Source organism: Mirounga leonina, unplaced genomic scaffold (genome assembly GCF_011800145.1).
Source record: "Mirounga leonina isolate KUSES-001 unplaced genomic scaffold, KU_Mleo_1.0 Mir_53, whole genome shotgun sequence".
NCBI lineage: Eukaryota > Metazoa > Chordata > Mammalia > Carnivora > Phocidae > Mirounga > Mirounga leonina.
In genome coordinates this window covers 103,353,234-103,377,504 of record NW_023270807.1, presented here as the reverse complement: position 1 = coordinate 103,377,504, position 24,271 = coordinate 103,353,234, and the positions used below count along the sequence as shown (strand labels likewise).

The following is a 24,271-nucleotide window of genomic DNA, read 5'->3' as shown; positions in this document are numbered from 1 at the left end:
AAAGCAAAACAAAAGTGAAAACCAAAACAAAACACAACCTGTTCTATTTCAAACTGAAACAAGTTTCAGTATCTTGCTTGTATTTAGGCCATATATTTTAAATGAGTGAGACTAAGAGATCAGTGATCAATTTTAGAATCCTGGTTAATACCTGGGATAAAATGATGTTGCCATTTATTCTAGTAAAACACTGAAGTTTGAAAATATTTGTGCCTAGCTGGCACTTATGGTCTATAGTGGGCTTTGAAACTGTTTTGTGAAAACTCCATTCTGTGAGATGTTAGGAGACATCCTTTGAAACACCGGACCTGTGTTCAGATAAGTTTGAGAACTTCAGCTTAAAAAACAAAAGGCAAATATATATATAAACTAATTGCGACACACACACACACACACACACACAGAGTAGGATTTCTCAAAGCCTTTACAATGCTAATACACAGTATCAGTCCCCATGACCAAAATAAGATATGCAACATTTCTGAAAATTTGTCTAAAGAGCTATTTTCGCATGGACTGCATATTAACATTTTATTGTAGTAGAGTGTTGTAAGATCCTTATAGGAAGTTATTTGTTTGACTCCTGAGACATCAAATCTTAACACCCAAATTCTGGCCGCATTCCCTTTCATGGAGGCAAAATGCTGATGCTTGAACATTCAAAGCCTCCAGTGACAAGGAAGTCCTTGAATTTCAAGACTTAGAAAAGTTTTTCTTTCGTTGTATTACAATCCCTTTCCCTGTAGCTTCCACCTGTTGGCTTTAATTAGTGGAGTTGTTTCTTAATAATGTTTTAGGCTGAAGATCTTTTCTCTGAGAGAGAAGCTCCGCATAAAATAAAGATTGAAGAATTGTGCTTTCCTCTTGTCTTCCATTAATACTGAGTCTTAATCTTTGCAATGTTAGCAGTGCAGAAGGAAGCTTTCTTTTGAGAAATCAGTGTGGTGTCTCTCAGGACACCTGGGCTTTAGCTCCTACTTTCAGGCACTACCTTAAAGACATCACAACTAATTTCTTCATCAATTAAATGTGGTTGTCAGGTTAGATCAATGGTTCTTAACTCATCCCTCCCCTCTTCCTGCCACTGTTCACCCCTTCCTCCCTGCCCCCCGCCCCTGGACCCAGGGGACATTTGGCAGTGTCTGGAGACATTTTGGTTGTCACAACTAGGGGTGGGTGGGTACTGCTTCCATCTATTGGATAGAGGCCAGGAGTGCTACTAAATATAGCAATGCACGTTCCCCTGCAACAAGAATTAGTTGGCTCAAATTGTCACCAGTGCCAAGGTTGAGAAGTCTTGGCTAGGACCAATCTTATGATTGATTTCTTCTGGCACCATGATTTTATTCCTTTTAAATTTTCTTTACAAGAGCTGTAATTCAGTTTCTTGGGGAAAAGAGAAGAAAGATGAAAAGTGTAAAGCCTCATTGAGTGGCTTAGAACAGTAATGCTAGTCAGTTGTCTGGCAAAGTTTGTGGACTATGATACATCACATTCAAGTCAAAACTAAGTGCTAGCTACTACAATTATCACCATTCTCACAGATGTAGCAGTTGAAACTGGAGAGTTTCAGAAACTTAGGAGCATTCAGCTGGTCAGTGGTACAATCTGGATAAATAAATGCGCCACCTAAACTTTTAGGATTTTATATTATATCTGCTATTCTTATCTAATTATAAAGTGTTCCCTTACTTGCTGAAATTTTTAAATAAATTTACATATACCAGGGTGTATGTAATATATAATTACCTGACTTTTTCTTTAGTCATAAAAGTTTTCCTAAACTCTACTTGAAAATCAGATACTTGAAAAGATTCTATCATCTTTTATATTCAGAAAAAAAGCACAGAATTAAAAAAGTACATATCTGGCCTACACACTCCTCATTTGTAGGATAAGGCAGTTTGGATTGGATGCTCTCTAGTATTTTTTTCCAGTTCCAATTACCTATGAACTGTGAATATTTTGCATATGCTTGATAAATCCAATTACATTAATGGGATTTAGTTGTTGATATTTACTTATAGTGTAGTCATTTGAGAGTCTAACTGTCCCACTGAATTTCTGAAATAACCAGAAAAATGTTCAGTTGTTAATGTATATGGTAGCCATACTGCAAGCCTCCATCTATCTGCAGCATGGTAAGGTTCTGGGAGTAACGTGTATCTCTTCTGTCTCCCAAGGGTAACTCAAATAAAGCATTTTTTTTTAAGTTGATGTTTTGAATTTGAATGAATTTATATGTAATTATATTTGGGGATTTTTGAATATAAAGACAATTTGGTAACATGATAGAGAAGAAATAAAGAATAGTAAGAGTGTAATATTCTTGCTAAATTGGTAAATTATAGGATGGATTAAATAAGTGATTGTATTGTCAAATATGTAATGACCGCATTCCCTTCTACATTCCCTATTCACTGCATTTTCTTAAGGCTTTTTTTTTTTTTAAATAATTTGGCTTTTCTTGAGAAAATATTCTCATTTCTTAATGTCATTTTCCATAGCCTTTACTTTTTTGCTTTTCTCTCAGATGTCTTAGAAGTAAATATCTCATCACAATAAGAAAAAGTTATACATTTGTTATGCTTTAAGGGTCTTAGGCATACCGTTTTGGGATTTTGGATCATCTTTATCACTATCTCTTTTGACCTTTATGAAGATTTGATAATGTGGGGGGGGGGGAAAGGGAAACAACTAGGTTGGGCTTGATAGATTTCCTAGATTTCTGATATCCCTAGGATTCCTGGTATCTGTATGGAAAACAAAAGAGTAGGAAGAATGTGGTTGATTTCAAACATAAAATGTACTCTTTTTCTCCCTCCATCCTGCCCTCCCTTCCTTTATTCTTTCCTTATAAATACTATGCTTTATAGACAAAGGACCTGAGTTATTTTTCTCCATCTTCATTCTTGGACTGACAGAGCCATTATTTTAAATCACAGTAAAACTTTCAGCTTATATTTATTTAATATTTGATAATTATAGGGAGCTAATTTATCAGGCTAATTATTTATTTACATGTGTTCCTAGTAAGTTCAGTTGTTATGGAAAGAAAAAGTAATTAATTTTCTTTGATTCATGAGCAATAAAACAATAAACATTAAATTATATTTAAACTTACCTCCCACCCAGGTATGGTAAGTAAAATAATATTTATGTGTATTCATTCCTTCAGCATACATCCCTGGTAATGCAGAAGATCAAACTCATATGATGTCTTCAGAGCTGGCATTATAATCTTTTGGATATGTATCATGAAAACCATTCATGTTTTGAAAAAGTACTATCACAATTATTTAGCATTCAAAATAAATCTTGTTAGTAGCCTCCTCTTATCCACTTTCTACTCACTTCAATGCCAGGAACTCCATTATATAAGAAATTCCTTAGTGTAGGGCGCCTGGGTGGCTCAGTTGGTTAAGCAACTGCCTTCTGCTCAGGTCATGATCCCGGAGTCCTGGGATCGAGTCCCACATCGGGCCCCCGGCTCAGTGGGGAGCCTGCTTCTCCCTCTGACCCTCTCCCCTCTCATGCTGTTTCTCTGTCTCTCTCTCTTTCTCTCAAATAAATAAATAAAATCTTTAAAAAAAAATTCCTTAGTGTAAAGGGAGAAGGGCAACAAAAGCTGTGACCTTAGGTTTTTGATTTCCATGGAAATGATAATTAGAAAAGAAAAATTAAGACATGTTTTATTTTAAAAACTTATAGTTCTCATAAGGTAATCCCCCAAATAATTTTGTCATTTGCAAAATTGTAGCAATTTGCAAATATTTATTGCAACCTACCAAAAGATACAGCAATCAGAATGACAATCAAAAGTTAATGACTGGTTTGTGATAGATCAACTTCATTTAGTTTGTTTGGTATGAGGAAAAAAATGCAAAAACAAAAAAATGCTATGTAACTACATTTCAAATTCATAAAGGTAGAAGGAAGAATAAATGTGTTGTGGAAAGTTAAAAGAGCAAAATATCCACCTTTCATATTTAGCTCCCAAGCTATAAATATAGATAGCAACTAAAGATTGGCATGTTTCAAAACACTAAATTTTCCATGATAAATGATTATGAAATAGCAATTCACCACTTAAGGTCAGCCAAATAAGTAACATCTCATTTAAAGTTAGTTTTTTAAAGATAAATATGTTGCTGTATTTTATCAGTTACATCAATTGAAACAACAAGCACAGGAAAATGTTGCAGTAATTATATTAGTTAATTTAATCTTTAAAATTTAACCTTCCTGAAAGATGAGAGTATTCATTCAGGAAGAACACTAGCTAATTCATGCATCAAGTTTCACTGCATGGTTCTGATATGCAGAATAATCTTCTGGTTCAACCCTCTTATGCGTGAGTTGAGAAAACTGAGCTCTTATAAGATGAAGGGCTTTGTTCTATCACATGTTGGACAGGCACAGCATGACTACTGGAACATTCACCTGACTCCCTGTCCTGGTCTCCTCTGGCACCACCACCCACCAAGCTGCCTTCTCTAGTAGGATAAACATGATTTATGAAAATACTAATTGAGCCTCTCTGACATGAATGAAAAATTCTAACTTGTGGAAAAGCAAATAGTATCATTCAGTGAGAATCAATATGACCTTAATGATGGCAAAAAAATTTAGTTCGAATAATTTGGACTCATATAATGATAACCCAAATCCTCATTATCAAATTTTTAATTCCCCAAGCTATTCATCAATCTATTTGGATGTTTATCTTTATACACAGATACACAGATAGCTATGAATACATCTAAACAAGCCTACATAAAGAACTTATGGCATTTGAATTGTTAGTATGTAAATATTAAAATTTAGTTCTAAGAGCTACCATTGAGATGAATGACAACCAGACTGGTGGGGCAGTAGGGCACACAGTTTAAAATAAAATTCAACTGGGTTCATTCCTCAGTTCCTTTTGTAACTATGATCTTGGGCAGGTGAATTCTGTAAACATTGGTTTCCTCAACTGTAGAGATAATGATCCATACCTCATATGACTAAATAAGATACACTGGGCACAAACTGGTCAGTAAGTGTTATTTCTAATAGCCTTAAAGCCAAATATTTTCTGCGAATAAACATATTTTCAATTAAACAATATTTTCTCCTCCCAGATTATGGCCAAGTTATAGAAATAAGACGTTCTTATTGTTATTTGTTAAAGATATTATTCATTTTAAATCTAAATATACTCTAGAGCTACACATACATAAAGAGGCACACCAATATCATGCACATGAGCATACACATGCGCATACACACACGCTTGTAACTGGATCCATTTTCTTTTTAAACCTTAGAATTGAAAGAATAGCCATTTTGGTTTTATTCACAAAATGTGCATTAATGTGGTCAAGCTCTGTAATTCTGTAAGCTATTCTCATTTGGGGCTTTTGTGATGGAACTGAAATGCTTTTCCTCCTCAAATTATCTCTCCACAGATGTTTTATAAAAAAAAAATTAAGATCTAGTTTTTGAGAGTGATGTGGTTGATTTAAAAAATTAGGCTTCTGCTTTTAGTTTAGCTGGGGATAATATAGGTTTGTAGTTAATACAATTGCAAAGCATCTCCTAATTTCTTGACATGCTACTTGGATTAAAATGTCAAGAAAATGCTTTAAAAATGGTAACCAGAGGGCTTAGGGCTGGACTGGCCATATTAATGAGAAGAAGTTGGCAGGAGGTACCATAATATTAACTTTATCAATGTTATATCTCTATATCCTGTAAGACTCACTGATAGAAAGTTAAGGCTTTGTTCCCACTGTAGCTACATTATTTCGCTAAACACAAGACTCATTTGGTGAAAAAATTCTTACCAATCAGCTTGACTAAAATGGTAGCCAGGTTAGACAAAACAGTAACTTTAATAGTATTTTATAAAGTTACAATTTAAATCGTTTTCAATTTCATGTTTTATTCAAAATGCAGATACTTGGACCCTACCTCGACCTTGACCCAGTGAACCAGAATTTCTTAAAGGAGTTTCTCAGAACTTATACGCATAATAATGTTTGAGAACCTCTGGTTGAGACCCTGTAATAATATTTGAGCACAAATCGGCATTGTGTAGGAAAGCAGAGGAAAGTTTTGGATTAATGTTGGAAGCCCAGATGTTTGTCTGGGTTCTGCCTCTTACTGGTGGTTTGATTTTTATAGTCATTGAGCCTCCCTGAGCATTTAGTTTTTCATGTTTACCCATCAGGGTTGTGGTAGGAAGCCAAGGCGACAGTGCACACAAAAAACCTTTTTAATCTGTAGGCAGTGATAAAAATGTAAGATAGCATTATTATGATGGTTATGGTTAATACAAACTCTTTAAATAATAATCCAACTGGCCTAATAGAGTTGTTTCTTTTCCCATATAATGTTAACCATTAAAGGACATAATCTAGGTATCACAACAGAAAATGCATTATGGAATACAACCAGGGTGGGAAACCAAGCAGTGAAGGCACGTGGGCATGGCCAGCATCTCAGGTCTGAACTGATCTGAATTGATCTGAGCAAATGGGGGAAGTGCTCTGAAGCAAGGTGGGGTCCAGTAACAACTGTTGGGTGGTACACCTACAGAGAGATTAAATTGCACGGAAAGCAGATGGAAAACTTATGTCTAAGTCTACCCAATAAAAATCTAGAAGCCATAAAGACAATGAGCGGAACATAAATCAGGCATGGAGTCCTACAGCTGGAGCAGGAGGCTGAGCCCTGGAATGCACAAAAGGACATGAGGACATCTTTTATTTTACTTTTTTATACTTAGGGCAAGACCTCTTTAGGGCACCGAATCCAGTTCTTGGCCGGCTCATCAATAGTACTTGTTAAAAATAAAATTAGAAGACAAGCACAAATGTAACAATTTTTGGAAAGTAGAACTTTTGATCAGAGGACTAGAGAAAAGAAAACAAAGAACCCCTCTCGTGAATATTTTCCAGTTACTGAAGGGTGAGCCTGGAATAACGTCAGAGTGTTATGCAAGCATTGAGGTTGTCCATCAGTTGCATAAGAAAGGGGTCATTCTTACCGCCCTCCATAATCTCCTGAAATATCATAAGCCCTCTGATCATTCATTCATTCAACAGATATTTTTGGAGTACTTTTTTAATGTGTCAGACACTGTTTTAGATAGCTGCTGGAGAAAGAAGAAGGAGCAAGGCAGATATGGTTCATGCCCTCAGGAAGCTATGCCTGTCCCCCAGTGCAGCATGCACCTACTGTAGATAGTTGGCCAAAGAGGCCACAGTGATTTCCATCCCTATATCCACACCCCTTTGCAATGTAACTGCAGCTCCTACCATCAAGAGGTAAGGTCTGTTTTGCCACCCCTTGAACCTAGGGCCTGGGACCACCATGAGGACAGCAGGGCTAACGTGCTGGAGGATGAGGATCCATGCGGAGCTTGCCACTCTTGCAGGGCTCATCCCAGCTCAGCTAGCTGATGGCAGTTCTGCCAGTGGCAGCTGCCCCTCGGGTGAGCCTGGCTAAGGCCGGAAGAACATTCTAGCCCAGCCCAGCTCAAACTACCGATCTACTGAAGCTCAAACTACGTAAATGGTTGCGTTAAGCCACTATGTCTTGGAATGATTTGTTATGTAGCAAAAGCTGACCAAATAGCCCTTAACTATGTAAATATGAGGCAAAGTTTATTTGGGGCACAGAATTTTCTCATACGGCTTATCAAATTACCTTGATAACTGCCAACTCTTCATTTTGCGCTGTAGGGACCTGGTCTCAGTGTACAGTTGTCAGAATACAGACACCCTGGGAAGGTTTGATATTGGATCTCTGATCTGCAGAATATGAAGTTGACTAATGCGCTTGAAACATGACATATAGAGGATAATCTATTTCTTGGAGAAAATACAAATATATAGGAGGGACATAAACATCTACAACAGTACCAACTCCGAACAAGCAGTCAAAAAGTTCATGCAAATCCAATTAGCTTAGCTTTGCTTTGCAACATAATGGCTCATGGTGTCAAAACAAAAACATGAATGAACAAACAAAAAACCCAAAAACCTGCCAGTCAGATTCTGAATTTGTCTGACTAACCAACTATGTCCTATAGACACGGCCATAAAGTGTTTGATCTTTCCTTCAAATAATTTCATGATTTTGATATCTCATTGAAACTCTCACCAAAGGCTTATGTATCGTTCCAGATGTCTGTGTGTAACCGCCTTGATTCTAACGATGACACATCAGTGGAGATGAGTGAAAGAGATCTTTGATTTATCTTAATTTTCAAATATGTCAGAGTGTCTTTTCCTCTTTTCCTGTCAGCCGCTCTTCTCTGTCCAGCCCTCCCAGCTAGGCATTTTGGGAAAGCAGCCAATTCCAGGGCTAATGTGTTTCTGCTGTTATCTGATCCTGATGCTGCTTCATAGAGACAGCAATGAAGATAAGCCCTAAGTGGATGTATTTTTAAAGCAAACCTTTTAGTTACTTAGAACAGAGCTTCCTCAATTAGCTTCCTTTCTCTTCTCTCTGGCTGTGCAGGAACCACACTAATGTGAAAATGCTGGATCTGGACGGGAGTCAAGAGCGGGGTCGGGGCAACTGAAGGACAATCATACTGAACTCAGGAGAAAGGCTGCACCAGACAGGCTGGGAGCTGTGTCTCCAGGAGAGCAGGTGGGGGAAGGACACTGAGAGAATCAGACGTGACAAGAGGCCCCCGCAGTGGTCCAGGGTAAAGCTACCCACAGCTGCATCCCAGCGTGCCTGCAAGAGAGGGAAGGTGGGGCAGGCCCCAACTGAGCAAGAATCAATACTTTATAGAGTGTTCCATCCCTATGCTCCAATGGAAGTACTTTGTTCCAAGGCAAAATGTGTTAACCTTGGTTTAGGATTGAGAGTTTTAAATTGCATTCTGCAATATATTATCCTCAGGTCAGAGAAAATCTTCTGAATCCCTACCCTCTTTAAGTTACTCACAAGCTTTTAATAGCTGCTGAGAGGGAGAGCTGCTTAGTAGAAGAAGCAGGTTTAGAGAAGTCTTGATGTGGAAAAAATATAGAGAAAAGAAGCAGAGTGGAAAAACATTTCTTCTATTACTCAGTCTGAAATGGGATTAGAAGTGACACAAAATAAAGTAGTAATTTCCCTTCGGTTGGCAGTCGGTTGGCCATCATTAGCTTATACTGCCTAAAGGGCCCAAATTCCAGTGTTCCTTTTAGCATTATTTAATAGCAGAGGTGTGAGGATTAGCGCCTCCTATGGCAGACCATGTGGGCCTCCTTAAGCTAGGCCTGTTGTCAGTAGGAAAGGGTAAACCTGGGTGGGGCTGCGCTGGGGGCTGGTAGTGGGCGTGGGGGAGACAGAGTGGGGCCTGGGGAAAAGAAAATGGAGAGGAGGCAGCCGCTCTGTACTGTAAGGATCTTCGTCTGCCTCCTCAATTAGACTTCCAGTCGTTTTTATGGAGGCATCTGTTCTCAGAGTCCTGGCCTCTGACCAGGTTCTGACTCAAGGATTTACTTCACTGGAAGCTCAAATTTGAGTTCTGTGTTATAAAATTACGGAGGCTTTTTTGGATTTTTGGATGCTGACACTATTATTTGAAAGTTTATTTATTTAAATTAATATTAAGAGTTAAGTGATATGTTTGGTTTACCTTCTATCAGACACCAAATTTTGCACATCATTGGCTTATCAAGATCATATTAACTTAGAGACAAATTTTTCTCTTTTCTGATTCTCCTGTGACTATAATACTGTGTATAAATCTTACCTCTCCCATGCAGGCTGCCCTTTGTACTCTGCACATAGGAATATATCTTCCAAAAAATAGTCACTCCTCACCCTATTAACTGGTATAATGACTATTAAAAAGTAAGTTAGTTCTAATAATTAAGTAATATGTTTGATGTTTCCTCTAGAGTTCAGGTATAAAGATTGACAAATCAATGGCTGAACAAGTTAGGACTGGCTGTTTTGTTTGTTTGTTTGTTTGGTTTTGGTTTTTTTTGGTCTTTTCTCCTTTGCTGTGACACTGATTTGCTGGGAACATCTGGCACCCATCACTACAGTGAGTGAAGTGATGACCTTTTCTGTTTAACCACAGAACCAGAACAGGACTGACTTGCAATGATATGCATGAAACATAAACATTGGGGAAAATGAGAAGAATTCTAGAACAGCATCACTTCCACAATGTGCTAACATCATTAATTTTGCATAGAAGCAACAGCTGTGAAGATACTGCTTTTTAGCAGCTTTATGAATTTCTAGTTGGTGTATCTCTAAATAAATACATACAAATACATAAAGCTGTTTATAAAATGTAAAGTACCTCTCTGTCACAATGACCATAATTTGCTGTTCTCCTCCCTCTGTCCTCACAGGGGGAGAACCTTCATCCCTTAGTTACTGATTCACTTCTAATGGATTAAAACTTGGATTGGTACAAACTCTATAATTTTTATGTCATCCCCAGTAGGTGTACCCAATTCTAGAAGCTGCATACCTGATGGTTAGTCCTATCCACTGTATTGGCCGTGGAGGGGTGGTCTCTAGTGTTCTGACGGACTCGAGTGGAGTTTTGTTGCTCGATGGTGGAGGAAGTTGGGATACAGAACTCTCTGAAGCATCGTTTGAAGTTTTCATCCAGAAATGCGTAAAGGACAGGATTTAGGCAGCTGTTTGTGTAACCTAGAGCAATGCAGAAGTGCCAGGAAACGGTCTGGAATGTAGTTTCTGGGATTGTAATCAAGGCTTTAATGATGACATAAATGTGAATGGGAGTCCAGCAAACAATGAACACAGCCACAACCACCAACACCATCCTGGTGATTCTTCGCAGATTCCTGTCCTTTTCTTTGGAGCCAGAGAGCATACGGACACTCTTGAGGCGTAAGATCATCAGTCCATAACACACTGTAATGATGAGGACAGGCATGATGAAGGCAAAGATGAAAACACAAATTTTCAGCAGGTTTTCCCAGTACCAGGTTGGGTGAGAGAATGTCAGTGTACAATCTATGGAACCTGGAAAACAATAATTATAAGGAAGAATTAGCAGCAACATCTAATTATAGCTTTGACCAGAGCTAACATAAATCCATTAAGGGAAGCCAATAGGGGAAGATTTAAAGAAATTGAGGGAGAAACTCAGCTCTCTGTTGATTTTCAGGGAGAGTTATTTTTAGATTTTTTTTTCTAAATATCTCATTTTTTGGTCCATTTTGATCACATTAAGCTTTCATTCAGTCAACAATTGTGGAACCTTTTGTAAGCTAGATCCTCTATGGGGTCTATGTTGACATAAAAAATACAATCACTGTCCAAAATCTGTAGGAGGTTCCAGCTAATGGATATTTTCATTCCATTTTTGATGGGTGGTTCATCTGATATGAGGACTAGAAAAATAAATTTGTCATGTTAGCAGCCATTTGAAATTTTAAAACAACTTAATGTTTTTTGGGGTTTAAGTCTAATCATTCTTGTAAGAGCTATAGTCTTAGTTTGCCCTCATTTTGATGAAGTCAATGCAGAGAAATCAGGAAACAATAGATTATAGTCTCTTTAAGATGTTTAGTGTGCTTAAAATTTAGGGGAGAATTCATATTACAAAAGATTCAAAGGCATTCTGTTAGAAAAAAATCACTGATATTACAATTTGACTAAGAAGTTGGACCACTCATGACTTCACCAGCATGTCAGTCTATAAACCCTTCATCCCTCAGGTCTGCAACTTACCATGCCTGTACTTTGTTGTTGCCATGAACATTACAGGCAAACCAATGGCTGAAGAGAGGATCCAGTTGCAGACATTGACAATTTTGGCATTGCGGGGAGTACGGAAATCCAGGGCCTTGACGGGATGGCAGACTGCGATGTAACGATCGACACTCATGGTACAGAGGGTAAAGATGCTGGTGAACATATTATAGTAATCTATGGAGATCACGATCTTGCAGAGGATGGTTCCAAATGGCCATGTGCCCATTAGGTAATTGACACTCTGGAAGGGCAGGGTACTGGTTGCTAAGGCATCTGCTAGAGCAAGGTTGAAAATGTAGATGTTGGTGGCAGTCTTCATTTTGGTGTATCTAGGGGGTGAAAGAGGAGTGGTGGCAAAGTCAGAAAAAGACCAATATGAAATGTAGATAAGCTTCTGATAATAAAAAATATTGCAAGGGTTAGTGGAAAGCTCTTGAGATTAGATATGGAAGAACTTTTTTCTGATACTAGATTGGCTATTCATAACCATGTGTCTATGAACTAAATGCGGTTTCTCTACTTATCAGTTTTATAATCTGTAAGATGGCCTTAATATCAGCTGCCATACTGATTTACTAAGTTTCTTTAAGGTGCCAGGCACTGTGATAGATGTAATAGACACAGGGAGTGCTCAGTCATATATCCAAGTCTACTGATATTCATGAAATGAATATAGAATGAATGATAATTCATTTTAACTCTACATATGTAAAAGAAAAATTTCAGATATATATAGTTAAAAGTATGGAAAAGTGTAATCATGCAAGAATGTGTATGTATATATATCAATGTAATAGTGCAAGTGTGTTTATATGTACATATAAATATATATCTGTGTATACACACACACACACACACATTATAATGGTGGCACAAGAAGAAATGAAGGAGTAAGATAAGGGAAGAAGAAAGGTATCTTGGAATTGTAAATGTGCAAGTTTAATCTTACACTGGTGAGGGTAGGTTATTCTAGATAGAACACCTAAATAAAGGCATAGAGTTGAAATAGCATGATGTGTGTGTTTTGGCACTCCAAAAGGTAAAATCCCACCAGAAAATGGCAATAAATCTGATTGGGTAGGAATACAGAGGCCAGTTCATGGAGGGATTTGTATGCCATGGCAAGAAGCATGAACTTTATCCAATCCATGATGAGGAAGCTAATGCTGTTTGTTTTGTTTTTATTTTTTAATAGCTTTATTGAGGCCTAATTGACATCCAATAAATGGCATGTAATTAAAGTGTACAATCTGATAAGTCTTGACATATGTACACACTTGCAAAACAATTATCTTAATCAAGATCAGGAATTGGCAAACTGCAGCCTGCAGACTGGGTTGGGCTGCTCCCTGTTTGGTTGGAACACACTCACATTCATTTAATTACTTCTTATCTATAGCTGTTTTGATGATGCAGTGGCAGAGTTGAGTAGTTGTGACAGAGACCATATGGCCTGCAACGCCTAAAATATTTACTATCTTGCCCTTTACAGCAAGAAATGCCAATTCTTGATCAAGATAATGAACATATCCATCACCCTCAGAAATTTCCTTGTGAAGCTCCTAAATCTTTCCATCTTCCCTTCCCTGACTTGACCCCCCACTCATAGGCAATCACTGATCTTGATCTGCTTTCTGTCACGATAGGTTAGTTTTCATTTCTAAAATTTTATGTAAATAGAATCATTCAGTATGTAGTCTTTTTTTTTGTCTAGCTTCTTTCGCTCTGCATAATATTTTGAGATTCATCCACATCTTGTTGCATGTATCAATAATGCATTCTTTTTTATTACTAAGTATGCATATTATTATTATTACTGAGTATAGATATGATTGTGTGGTTATAGATAAACAAGCCAGACTTGTTTATCCATTCACCTATTAATGGGAATTGAGTTGCATCTCCTTTTTGGATACTGAAAGTTAGCTGTTATGAACATTAATTAAGTCTTTGCCTGGAAATATGTTTTTCTTTCCCCTGTCTAAGTATCCAGGAGTGTTAAATGTTCTCAAAGCCACAGAAATTAGAACTTAGAAGAGATGAGCAGGTACAATGACAGCACTAATAAATTATATATGATTGTAGAGGAGTACCTTGCTAATGTGTTGTCCAATTGTCAGATGTATCTGACATTGCACATCTGTTTACCTTAATGTTAGGAACAGTACTCAATTTCACTTGGGAAACAACGCCTTTTCCATGTTTAGTCTGTAGGCTTTGTAGTGGGCTCTGTTACTAGTTCAATGCATCAAGATGTAAAGTGATTGGGGCCATGGTGAATGTTCAGAGCTGGTCTCGTGTTTCAACCAGAGCCAATAAAATTTTCGGGAGACTTCTGAAGAAAGAGTATACTATTTTTAGATAATTAAACCTGAGAGAATGTAAGGTTGTTGGAAGAGCCTGTCTGAAAGTGGATCCCATACAGAGGATGTGGATTTGAGAGAGCAAGAGAGGAATATCTACCTGAAGCCTTGGACTTTTTTGTTTACATGGTACAATCATTCTCTCTTTTTTTTTTTTGAAGATTTTATTTATTTATTTGACAGAGAGAGAGATAGCGAGAGCAGGAACACAAGCAGGGGGAGTGGGAGAGGGAGAAGCAGGCTTCCCGCCGAGCAGGGAGCCCAATGTGGGGCTCGATCCCAGGACCCTGGGATCATGACCTGAGCCAAAGGCAGACGCTTAATGACTGAGCCACCCAGGCGCCCCGGTTCAATCATTCTCTTTAAACTTTAGCCTGTGTATATTTTTCAGTCCCATGAAATTAAGGAGCTAACTCATTTAGCCCAAGATGGCTGTTGGTTGGAGGAAATAATATTATGGACTCATTTTTTTAGGGCCTTAATTCAGTGTTCAGGAAAGTTTGTTTGGTTTCAATAAGCACCAAGAAGCTGAAGTTATATGAACCCTCTCAGAGTCAACAGGCTCAAATTATTTATTTGAGCTCTAAAATTCTGATACCCCAACTTGTCTGTCAAAGTCGCAGAAGTTGCGTTAATGCCCAAAAGTCAGATCTGGGGCCTCTTTTTTTTTTAAGATTTTATTTATTTATTAGAGAGAGAAAGTGTGACACAGAGCATGAGCAGAGGGGGAGGGACAGAGGGAGAGGGTGAAGCAGACTCCCCCCTGAGCAGGGAGCCTGATGTGGGACTTGATCCCAGGACCCTGGGATCATGACCTGAGCCAAAGGCAGACGCTGAACGGACTGAGCCACTCAGGCACCCCAGGTGTGGGGCCTTTTGAATTGCTTTAGAAATTTTACTCCTTTAAAAGATTTGAAAAGGAAAAGGTAGAGAAAGCCATTTAACTTGAGGAGGTAAACCAATTTGATGTTAGTGAGGACTCTAAATGTGGCAAACATAAAAAGGTAATTCAGACAAGATCCGCCCAAGTCCAACAACAAACAAATTAAAACAAAATTAAAACTATGACTTTAGGGATTTTAGAATAACTGACCTGGATGCTCAAGAAGTTAAAAAATTTCGATATTTATAAAAATAAATTTCTCCCACAAAGAAGGAAAAAAAAACCTTATTAGTTACACCACTGATAAAAGACCTGCATGATACAAAAGTGTGCTTGACTGCCTTAGTCACTTTCCTACTCAGCCGACCTTACATTTCACATCTTATCTTTAGGAGTGTATTATGTTAAATAACCAGGTTCTTTACTGTCAGTTTTATGACTCAGAATACCTCTAACCTTCTCTTCAGGCTCATCTTAGCACTAGATATTTATTGATGTATGTTTATTTCAGTCAAAAAAATTTTTCTCCCCCGGAATGAGGTGTTTGTGAAATAAAATTAGGTTAGGGTCCTACATCACAAGAGGAAAAGTGAGTATCTACAAAAACTGTTTCAATTGGCATTTTACAGGAACAAAGCTGTTTGAATTTTCTCAATTTATCCAAAGAGCCTTTCTCTAAAGATAGCCAGTGTTCTTACCCCAATTACTCACACTTTGAGTCACAGCAACATATAAAAGAGGGCTTAGCAATTTCCTAAATACACGTAAGAGAATTATACAAGACCAAAGATTTGAGAATTCCAGTTGCCTCCAACATGTCTCTAAAGGCTTTAAATCTAATGTGACAGTCTGATCAGAAAAGGGGTCATGCAGTCCAGCAAACACGAGCGTTTCTTTCATTCTATTCGGGTCTGATGCAGTGGTATGAACGTTGCCTCAGAAAAGTTACGTGAACAGTCGGAGTCACATTATGAGTTATAGGAATATACAAACCAGCGTTAGCAAACACGACAAAGAGTGAGCTAAAGGAAGGACCGTCCTTGTGCTCAGTTGACCTGAATGGACCTGAGTAGAGCCCCTGATATTAACACACAAGCCTCTTGCCATCCTTTGTACCTATTCCTTCTTACTGTGCCATGAATGAGTTTGGTGACAAAATGGACAAAATGACATGGGAGGGATACAGGGCATGTCCTTGGAGTGTCTCTCCTGGACTCACAGGGCCTTTCTCACCTTGGCTGTTTTACTGTGTGCACTGAATTGGGGCTTTTCCTCAAGGCAGAGGCTGAAGCTATTTTTTTTTTCTTTCCAATATGTATTTTTAAAAACCTGTTCCAGGTGATTGAGTAGCTTATTTTCTATATAAATTCAAATATATTACCATGCAATTATTATTTTTGAAAAATTACAGTCTCTGGACCTTCAGTGTTTGACCCGTTTTATGGAGCTTCCAGATGCTCTGTTGGGGGAGGCATTATGAATCCCATTTCATTGGCAGCTCAAATAATCTCCCAGGTTTCATAAACACTTTTTGTTTGTTAATGCCCTTCTTTTCTTTGTGATTATAAAAGAACTCCTATTTATTTTCAGACCTACTCTTGGTGTCATTTTTGCAATTATTACTACTTGCCAAAACATTGATTTTGACCAACATATGTTAAATGAAGCCACACTGAATAAATTACTCGTGTATACCCAATGGGCTTTGCAAACCTTTGTTTTATTTTGAGTTAATTTTTGAAATGTGATGGCCTTGTCTCTGGCCAGAAAAAAATGACCAAAGAAACTTGAAAAGAGGAAGAACATATTCTATAATCCAGCTTGTCAGTTTTGTACCATGTCAAGCCCTTCACATTGCTCTGCTACCTTCTCTAGAAATTCATAACAGAGCCAACTGGGATGTGCAGAAGACTTTCACCTCTTTTTGGTCTAATTTTCTGCTCTTTCATGTTTTTACCAAATGGAATTTTTCTCTCTTTTTTCCTGTTTGTTAATCCCAGTGAAGTAGAAAGCTATCTAATCCAGTAAAGATTCAATGAGTCCTTTCCAGCACTGTGCTTGGAAAGATACTTTTCTTCCAACTGCCCTGACTTTTATATCTATCCATCCTCACATAAAGAAATTCACAACTTTAATAGAGAAAATAAATTACTAATTAGATGAGCAAAGTGGTTACATGACTACCTACTTAAATTTCTCATTTATTGTCCATTTCATTCTGATATTTCAGGCAAGCATGTGTATGTATTTGTGTGTATGTGTGTGTGCGTGAGAGAGAGAGAGAGAGAGAGAGACTGAGATCTAAATTAAGAACCAAAGCCAAAGCCAGTGATGATACTCTCATTAACATAGAAAGAGACCATATACTAATTTGTTATTTTCTGTTATGTTCTCCACTAACTCAGGGAAAGAAGGAACAGGAGATTTCTCATTTTGCGATAGAATGTTTTAAAATATTTCACTTATATTTATTTCAAAGTCATTTGGTCAATGACCACATTTCTAATAAGCTTATAGTAAAAAAAGGAAAAAGTAGTAACCTCAGACCTCTGGGTCCTGTGGACAAGAAAGTGACTATTGCCAAAGAAGAAGATAGCAGGAGGGGAAGAATGAAGGGGAGGAAATCGGAGGGGGAGATGAACCATGAGAGACGGATGATGGACTCTGAAAAACAAACTGAGGGTTCTAGAGGGGAGGGGGGTCGGAGGATGGGTTAGTCTGGTGATGGGTATTAAAGAGGTCACGTTCTGCATGGGGAACACTGGGTGTTATATGCAAATAATGAATCATGGAACACTGCATCAAAAACTAATGATGTAATGTATGGTGATTAACATAACATAATAAAAAAAAAAAAGAAAGTGACTATTGCCTGCTAGTTTGGCTCAAAAAAGAAGACAGAGAGAGGCTTATAGAAAATTAAACAAAGAAGCATCTCCTTCCAGAGGTTAATTGGCTCTGTCTCTGTGTCACCAGAATGTGATGACCATCAGGGACTTTTTGGTTGAGTGTTACTCTCTCTTTATCCACACCTGCTTCATTTTTTGTTCTCTCTTTTTATTCTTACTTTCATTCTAGTCCATCTCCCATTAGTGACAATTCATGAGAAAAATATCTTTCACACAGAGCAAGGGAAAAATCTGCTTTCTTGAAGTAGATTGAATGGATGAAACTTTAAAATAGAAAATGTGAAATATATAAGTGATTGTATTTTTGCATTTGTGGCTCTGAAAAATCAGAGTAAAATCTGTTTCCTCTTAATAATCGTATAGAATCCTAATGACATTAAAATCAAATACTTTTCTATTGTATCAATTTTACTGCTAATTTCATCATTTCATTCTCTGTTGCTTATTTTTTGCCTACTTTCATCTATATTTCTCTCATTTTATTGTATGCATTTTTGTAAGGTTCTTCAAGTTCTCCTTTTGGAAATGGAACTGAGGTGGAGGATGGAGTGAGAACATGGCCACATGCCAATGCACCACTCCTCTGGTCAGAGGAAAAAGTGAGATACTTCTATTATTGCCAAGGACTTTGCTTAACCCCCTTTTTTTTTTTTTGATTATGCTTTTTAGAAGTGCTTATTTCCTGCTTTATTTCATTTCTGGAAATTTTACTTCAAGACCTGAATAACATTTATTTCATCAGAAGTTTATATAAAAATATGTCTTATGAACTTGATGCCAAATTCTGTGATAAATAATATTTATGTGTCATAGAAAAATATTACTATGCTAAATCCTCTGATGTATTTAACCATTATAACTGGTTGAAATATTCTTGTCTATAGCTTTAGATTTTTGTTTGCAGGAAAATCTCATCTCCTTAGATGAACTGACTTCCAAGACAGTATGAGAACATTTATCTCAGAGCTAGAACTTTTTGGTTCAGAGATAAGAAGGTTTTGCTTTTATTTTCAAGAACTAGTTTTTAGAACTTAGAAATATCTTAGATTTCAAATTTGGAAGTTTTAGGAGAAAAAGAAATGTCTTCTATTTTAGAATTTTAAAGTTTTGTACATAAAAAATAATCAAGTGTACATTACCACTAACTTCAAATAATGTTATATCCCTAGGTACTTGTTAAATAATGAAGGAACAAAAAAGAGAAACAATTCTACCAACATCAATATTAGAAAATTGCTTTCTGAAGAAGCTCAAGCATATGCTATAGATTATAAATTTTTAGAAGGCATAGTCTGCCTGTAAAATTATTACCTATTATAGTTCATACAACAAATACAAGGCTTCATTTATACTTTCGGTGATGATGTGCATATAATCACTCACTATACGTAAAATATGAAAGATAGCACAAATGGAAAAGTTAAAAGAAATAAAAATAGGGAAAATTTATCCATTCAGCACAGAATTCAGCACAAGATGGGCACCAGTAAATGCTTGTTGAATGGAATTAAATATAGAATGAAGGATTTGGGTTATTTTATTGTAATAAGATAAGCCAAACTTTTTTTTTAGGGGAACCAGCAGTTTTTAAAGTGAAAGCAAAGAGGGAATATTCCCTTTTTCCTGTCAGTTCATTGTCAAATTAAAAAGAACTTTGGTCAAAAAGGCCATGTAATGATAAGTAGGTACTGAAAGGGGCTTTCCAAACCACATTGTCTGATCACCTTGTTTTATGGTAAAAGGGCCCGAAGCATGGAGAAATGTACAAATGTTTGAGATTTTTTTCCTCCATCTCTTTAGGCTTCACCTAAAATTACAACGTGCCTTCTGTACTGTAATGTGGGCCATGTACCTTTCCGGGAGTGCGTTGTTGATAACATTGCAAATAGTTTGCCTCGGCAATATTCAGCCCACTATCTAGCTAAAACATGGTAGGTATGCAAAGCTTTTTAATCTTCTCAAAAATGGCCATGCTGGGAACATCTTGGAAATCTTGAGACATTTTCTCATTATATTGAATATTGTAACAGAATCATAGTTTTTAAAGAAGAGCTGAGTTCATATCTTTTGCTTTACTTTCTCACAATCCTTTATCAGTTCTATGTAGTTGATCCACAACCTCTCTTTCAAGTTCTATGACTACCTTTCCAACTCTCTTTTGAACATCTGATGAGTAACATCATTTTAAAAAGATGTAACATATGGTGAATTGAGATAACTAGGAAGAAGGATCAACAAGATTTAATTACTTTTAAGAAATAAGGAGGGGCGCCTGGGTGGCTCAGTCGTTAAACGTCTGCCTTTGGCTCAGGTCGTGGTCCCCGGGTCCTGGGATCGAGCCCCACATCAGCCTCCCTGCTTGGCCGGGAGCCTGCTTCTCCCTCTCCTGCTCCCCCTGCTTGTGTTCCCTCCCTCGCTGTCTTTCTCTCTGTCAAATAAATAAATAAAATTTAAAAAAAAAAAGAAAGAAGGAATAAAGGAGGAAGGGTATAATATGAATCATAAATTCTAGTATGGAAGAATGGAGAGGGTGGTAATACCGTTATCTAACAGGGAAGAAGACAGGGAAAGCAGATTCCGTATTGATAGTTTGATTTTGAGATTATTATGTTGTGGGACAAAGGAAATATGATCATGTTTGAATTTCAGCTGGAGCAATTCATTTGTAAGTCATCAGCCTCTGGATGGTAATTCTAATCATGCAAGAGGATGAGATCACCTTGTGGTAAGATGCAAAATGTGAACGATGTTAAGGCAGAGAAGGACAATGTTTCAGAAAAGGACAGAGAAGGAAGGGGGTAAAGGAAAAGGAGAGAGGCAGAGATAGGATATGAATGTGTTACACAGGATGCATCAGAGCGTGAGTGGGAAGGAAATGAGGTTTGAAATGTCAGAGCCAGAATGTGGGCACAAGTCTTTTAATCACCAGACATACTTTTTTTGTAAGTGGGCTTTTATAAATATCCAATCAAAATAGTTCTTTCCTATCATGACTGTATTTCATTATATAGTATAAAATGCAATTATTCAAGGGTAATAAGACTCCTCATGACAATTGTTTGAAATAGAATTTATCAGAATTCTTGATTTTGAAAGCATGAATTTGTAGCAGTCCTACAGCCGTTAGCATGTCTATATGTGAAATTGCATATTTCATGCATCCTAACATATTGGATCACATATTACTTATTTGATAAATGCTTTTCTGATAAATCTTATAGCTCATATAAGAAATTTGATAGATATTTCCCTAAATTTGACCATTTGTAATTTTGTACAATTCCACTATTAATCTGTAAAGGAAAGAAATTTTTCTAAAGAATCAATAAAAATAAATTTTGATCTACTATGTTAGAGGAAAATTAAATTAGTTTTCTTCTTTTCCATAGAAAATGATAATGCAAGGTCGTATCAAATGATGAGGCATTCAAAAACTATACAGCCTAAAATTTAGGAAAATAGTACCCAAGTATGGTGGGGAGTTAACTAATAAAAATATTATTATTATGGATTTTGTGATGTTTGTGGTATTTATCAGCTTTTAAAAATTTGTATTTTTAATGCTTTCTCAACCTAATTATTTGCTTTAATTTCTAATTAATTTCAATTCAATTAATTTAAATTTACTTTCTAAATTAATTTTTAATTTAATTTAGAAAAATCAATTTCTAAAAGATCTAAAGTGTATGAGCTTTGAGCTCTACCTCATATATTCTGAGCCCATCTCTGCCTACTTCTCAGTTCCCACTCACAGGGAGCTTCCTGAGATTCAATCCCATGACCTCTCTGGTTTCTGCCCTGAGCTTTCCACCACACAAATTGACTAGAGGGCTCATTTACTGCATGTGACAGTGGTGCCTCTGAATGGCACAATAGTTCTCAATTCCAATAATCTCCTACATCCCATTTTTGGATCTCTTCCATATAATGCAACACCATCTCAGTTCTTCTCTGCCTTGTTATGCCTTGCCACCATTTTACTCCACCATCACTATCCAATGGTACTATGGGATGTTCTGTGAGGCATCTCGTTCCAGAATTCCAGCCAGGTATGAGGTCAAATCTCTTACTGTTTTGGGTTCACAGATTTGTGATTTATATCCCCATAAAGAGTTGGCCCCTGGAGTAAGGTAGTGAGGTGGGTAAGTGATAAGGGCAGGGCCCCAAATAAAGAGTTGACTTCTCTGTTCTCTTTATCCTATCCTTCAAATGGACTTGATCCAGCCCAGAAAGTTCTCTCTCCTCTCTGTTTTGCAGGAAAATCACAATTTTTGCTAGCTTTTCTGTCCTAAACTCTATTCTCCCAGTACTTTAGGCTGAGCTTTCCATAATCAAGCCCAAGCTTTTAGAATTCATTCAAAACATTTTTCCTTTTTTGTCTACCTAGTCTTGCATTTTAAAACTAAGGCTTTCAAACCTTACAGTCAAGAACTTAACTTTTACCATCCTCCCTGAGTTCTTTCATAGGCTCCTCTTCTTTGGGAAAATAAAGCTCAGCCCCATAGTTTGGTCTTAAATATAAAAGAGCTGCAGGATTAACAAGGAATTATTGAAAGGAAATACATGCATTACATAGTATTTTAGTTTATTGTTTTGCCAAATGCCTATTAGATACCTGGTGAAGAAATGAAGTAGTAATTGGAGTATGGAGTCTAGAAGAGAAGACACACTGAAGTGTGGATTTGGGAGAGGTTAACATTTTTGTAATATATAAGCCTGGGGCCATGGAAGACTACTTGAGAAGAAAGTCTCTATAAGAAGGAGAAAAGGGCTCAGGTTAAAGCCCTGATAAAGATGGAGAAGTAAGAAATAGCCAAGATTTAAAAAAAACAAAAACAAAAAACCCAGAGCTGGGGTTAAAGAAACCTAGAAAGGAAAAAGTGTCATGAAATCTGTAGTGGTCAATTTCACTAAATGCTGCGGAGATTAAGTAAAATGAGGACAGAGATACGTTTGCTGCTTTTGCAAAATACACATTATTAATGGTCTTGACAAGGGCCGTAGAGTGGTGGGGCTGGAAGATATGTAGATAAGAGTTAAAAAGCAAGGTGGGAGGAGGATGTAGAATGCTTTTGCAATATTGTGTTATGCAGAACAGAGGGAGTGTGAGTTCAAGAAAGGATTTTTTAAAAACTTGATCTGATAGACCAGAGAAACGTGTGTGTGTTATGGAATCATGTAGCAGTGAAAATTTGATGAATTGGGGAAACAGAGGATACTCATGGGAGCAATGTCCTTGAGAAACTGAAAGATAGCATTCACAGCACATGTGAATGTCTGGTCCCTTCTTGATTATTACTAGCAGCAAGACTAAAAATAGGGAGACAGATACAGGACAGGTCTGCAGACTCGTTGAATACTTTTTTTGCATGCTTATACTTTTCCAGTGAAATCCTTCTCTTGACCTCATTTTCCATTTTGTGGTTTCCATTTCTGTTTTTTGTTTCACCAGGCTTCTAGGAAAAAAAAATCCACATTCACTGTCTTCAGTTCTACTGTGTAGGCACACAATAAATATTTGTTAAATGAATGAATGAAGTAAAAGTCTGGGGCATCAATGAACAAAGGTGATGGAGCAAGAGAGGCAGGAGATCTGGCAGAGAGGAGAGCAGGAAAGTAAGTCCATCAAAGAAACATTTGCTTGGCAGTGGTGGGTGCTCACTTGAGATTTGTAGTTTGAAAAACAAGTGGTTAAAATGAGGGATGGGAATACTCAGTTTTGAGGGTCTGAATTAGGAGATATTAGTCTGAAAGGAGTACGGATCCTTAAAAGGGAGATTTTGGAGTTGTTGATGAATAGTGTTAAGATGTGACTATGGAAGATGGGACTAAAATGAAGCTAGAATAAAATATCACCAGTAGCCCAATTCAAACACCACCCTTCATGATGCCTCTTGCCCTTCCCATGGTGTGATCTAAACTCTTCCCATAATGACTACTGTTGTGATGTTGCTTCTACTACTACTGTGTACTCTTCTTGTCCACACTCTTTCTCTTGTTTTTCTGCTTCCTTCTCTTCCTCTTCCTCTTCTCCTTTCTTCTTTCTCCTGCTTCTCCTCCTCCAGTTAATCTGGTTTGCATGCAGTTGTACATTTGTGCTCTCTTCTGTAGCACGTCATTCTTTCAAAATAGGTATTGTGTCAAACTTGTCTTTTTTTCTCTTCAGTCTTTAAATTCATTCCAATCCCTTTATGGTAACACAAGTTATACACAAGTTCCCGATAATACTAAAGACCTTTTGAAGTCCCAACTCCAATATCAAATGGTTGTCTCTTTCCCAAGCACAGATACACACACTCTTAGGGTTTTGGTCTATTACACAGCTTTTACAATAATTATATGCATAAACAGGTACCCTTAGAAAATGTGCAATGTTGCAT

The 24,271-nt window shown here is 37.2% G+C and overlaps 1 protein-coding gene across 1 annotated transcript in view; it reads right to left on the bottom strand.

The window, feature by feature from the left end:
- Window positions 1-24,271, bottom strand: part of OPRM1 (opioid receptor mu 1) — a 68,297-nt gene that overhangs the window by 7,311 nt on the left and 36,715 nt on the right. Inside the window, 2 exon segments of the mRNA XM_034991066.1 lie at window positions 10,481-11,001; window positions 11,713-12,065. Of these exon segments, the coding sequence (XP_034846957.1) occupies window positions 10,481-11,001; window positions 11,713-12,065 (874 nt within the window).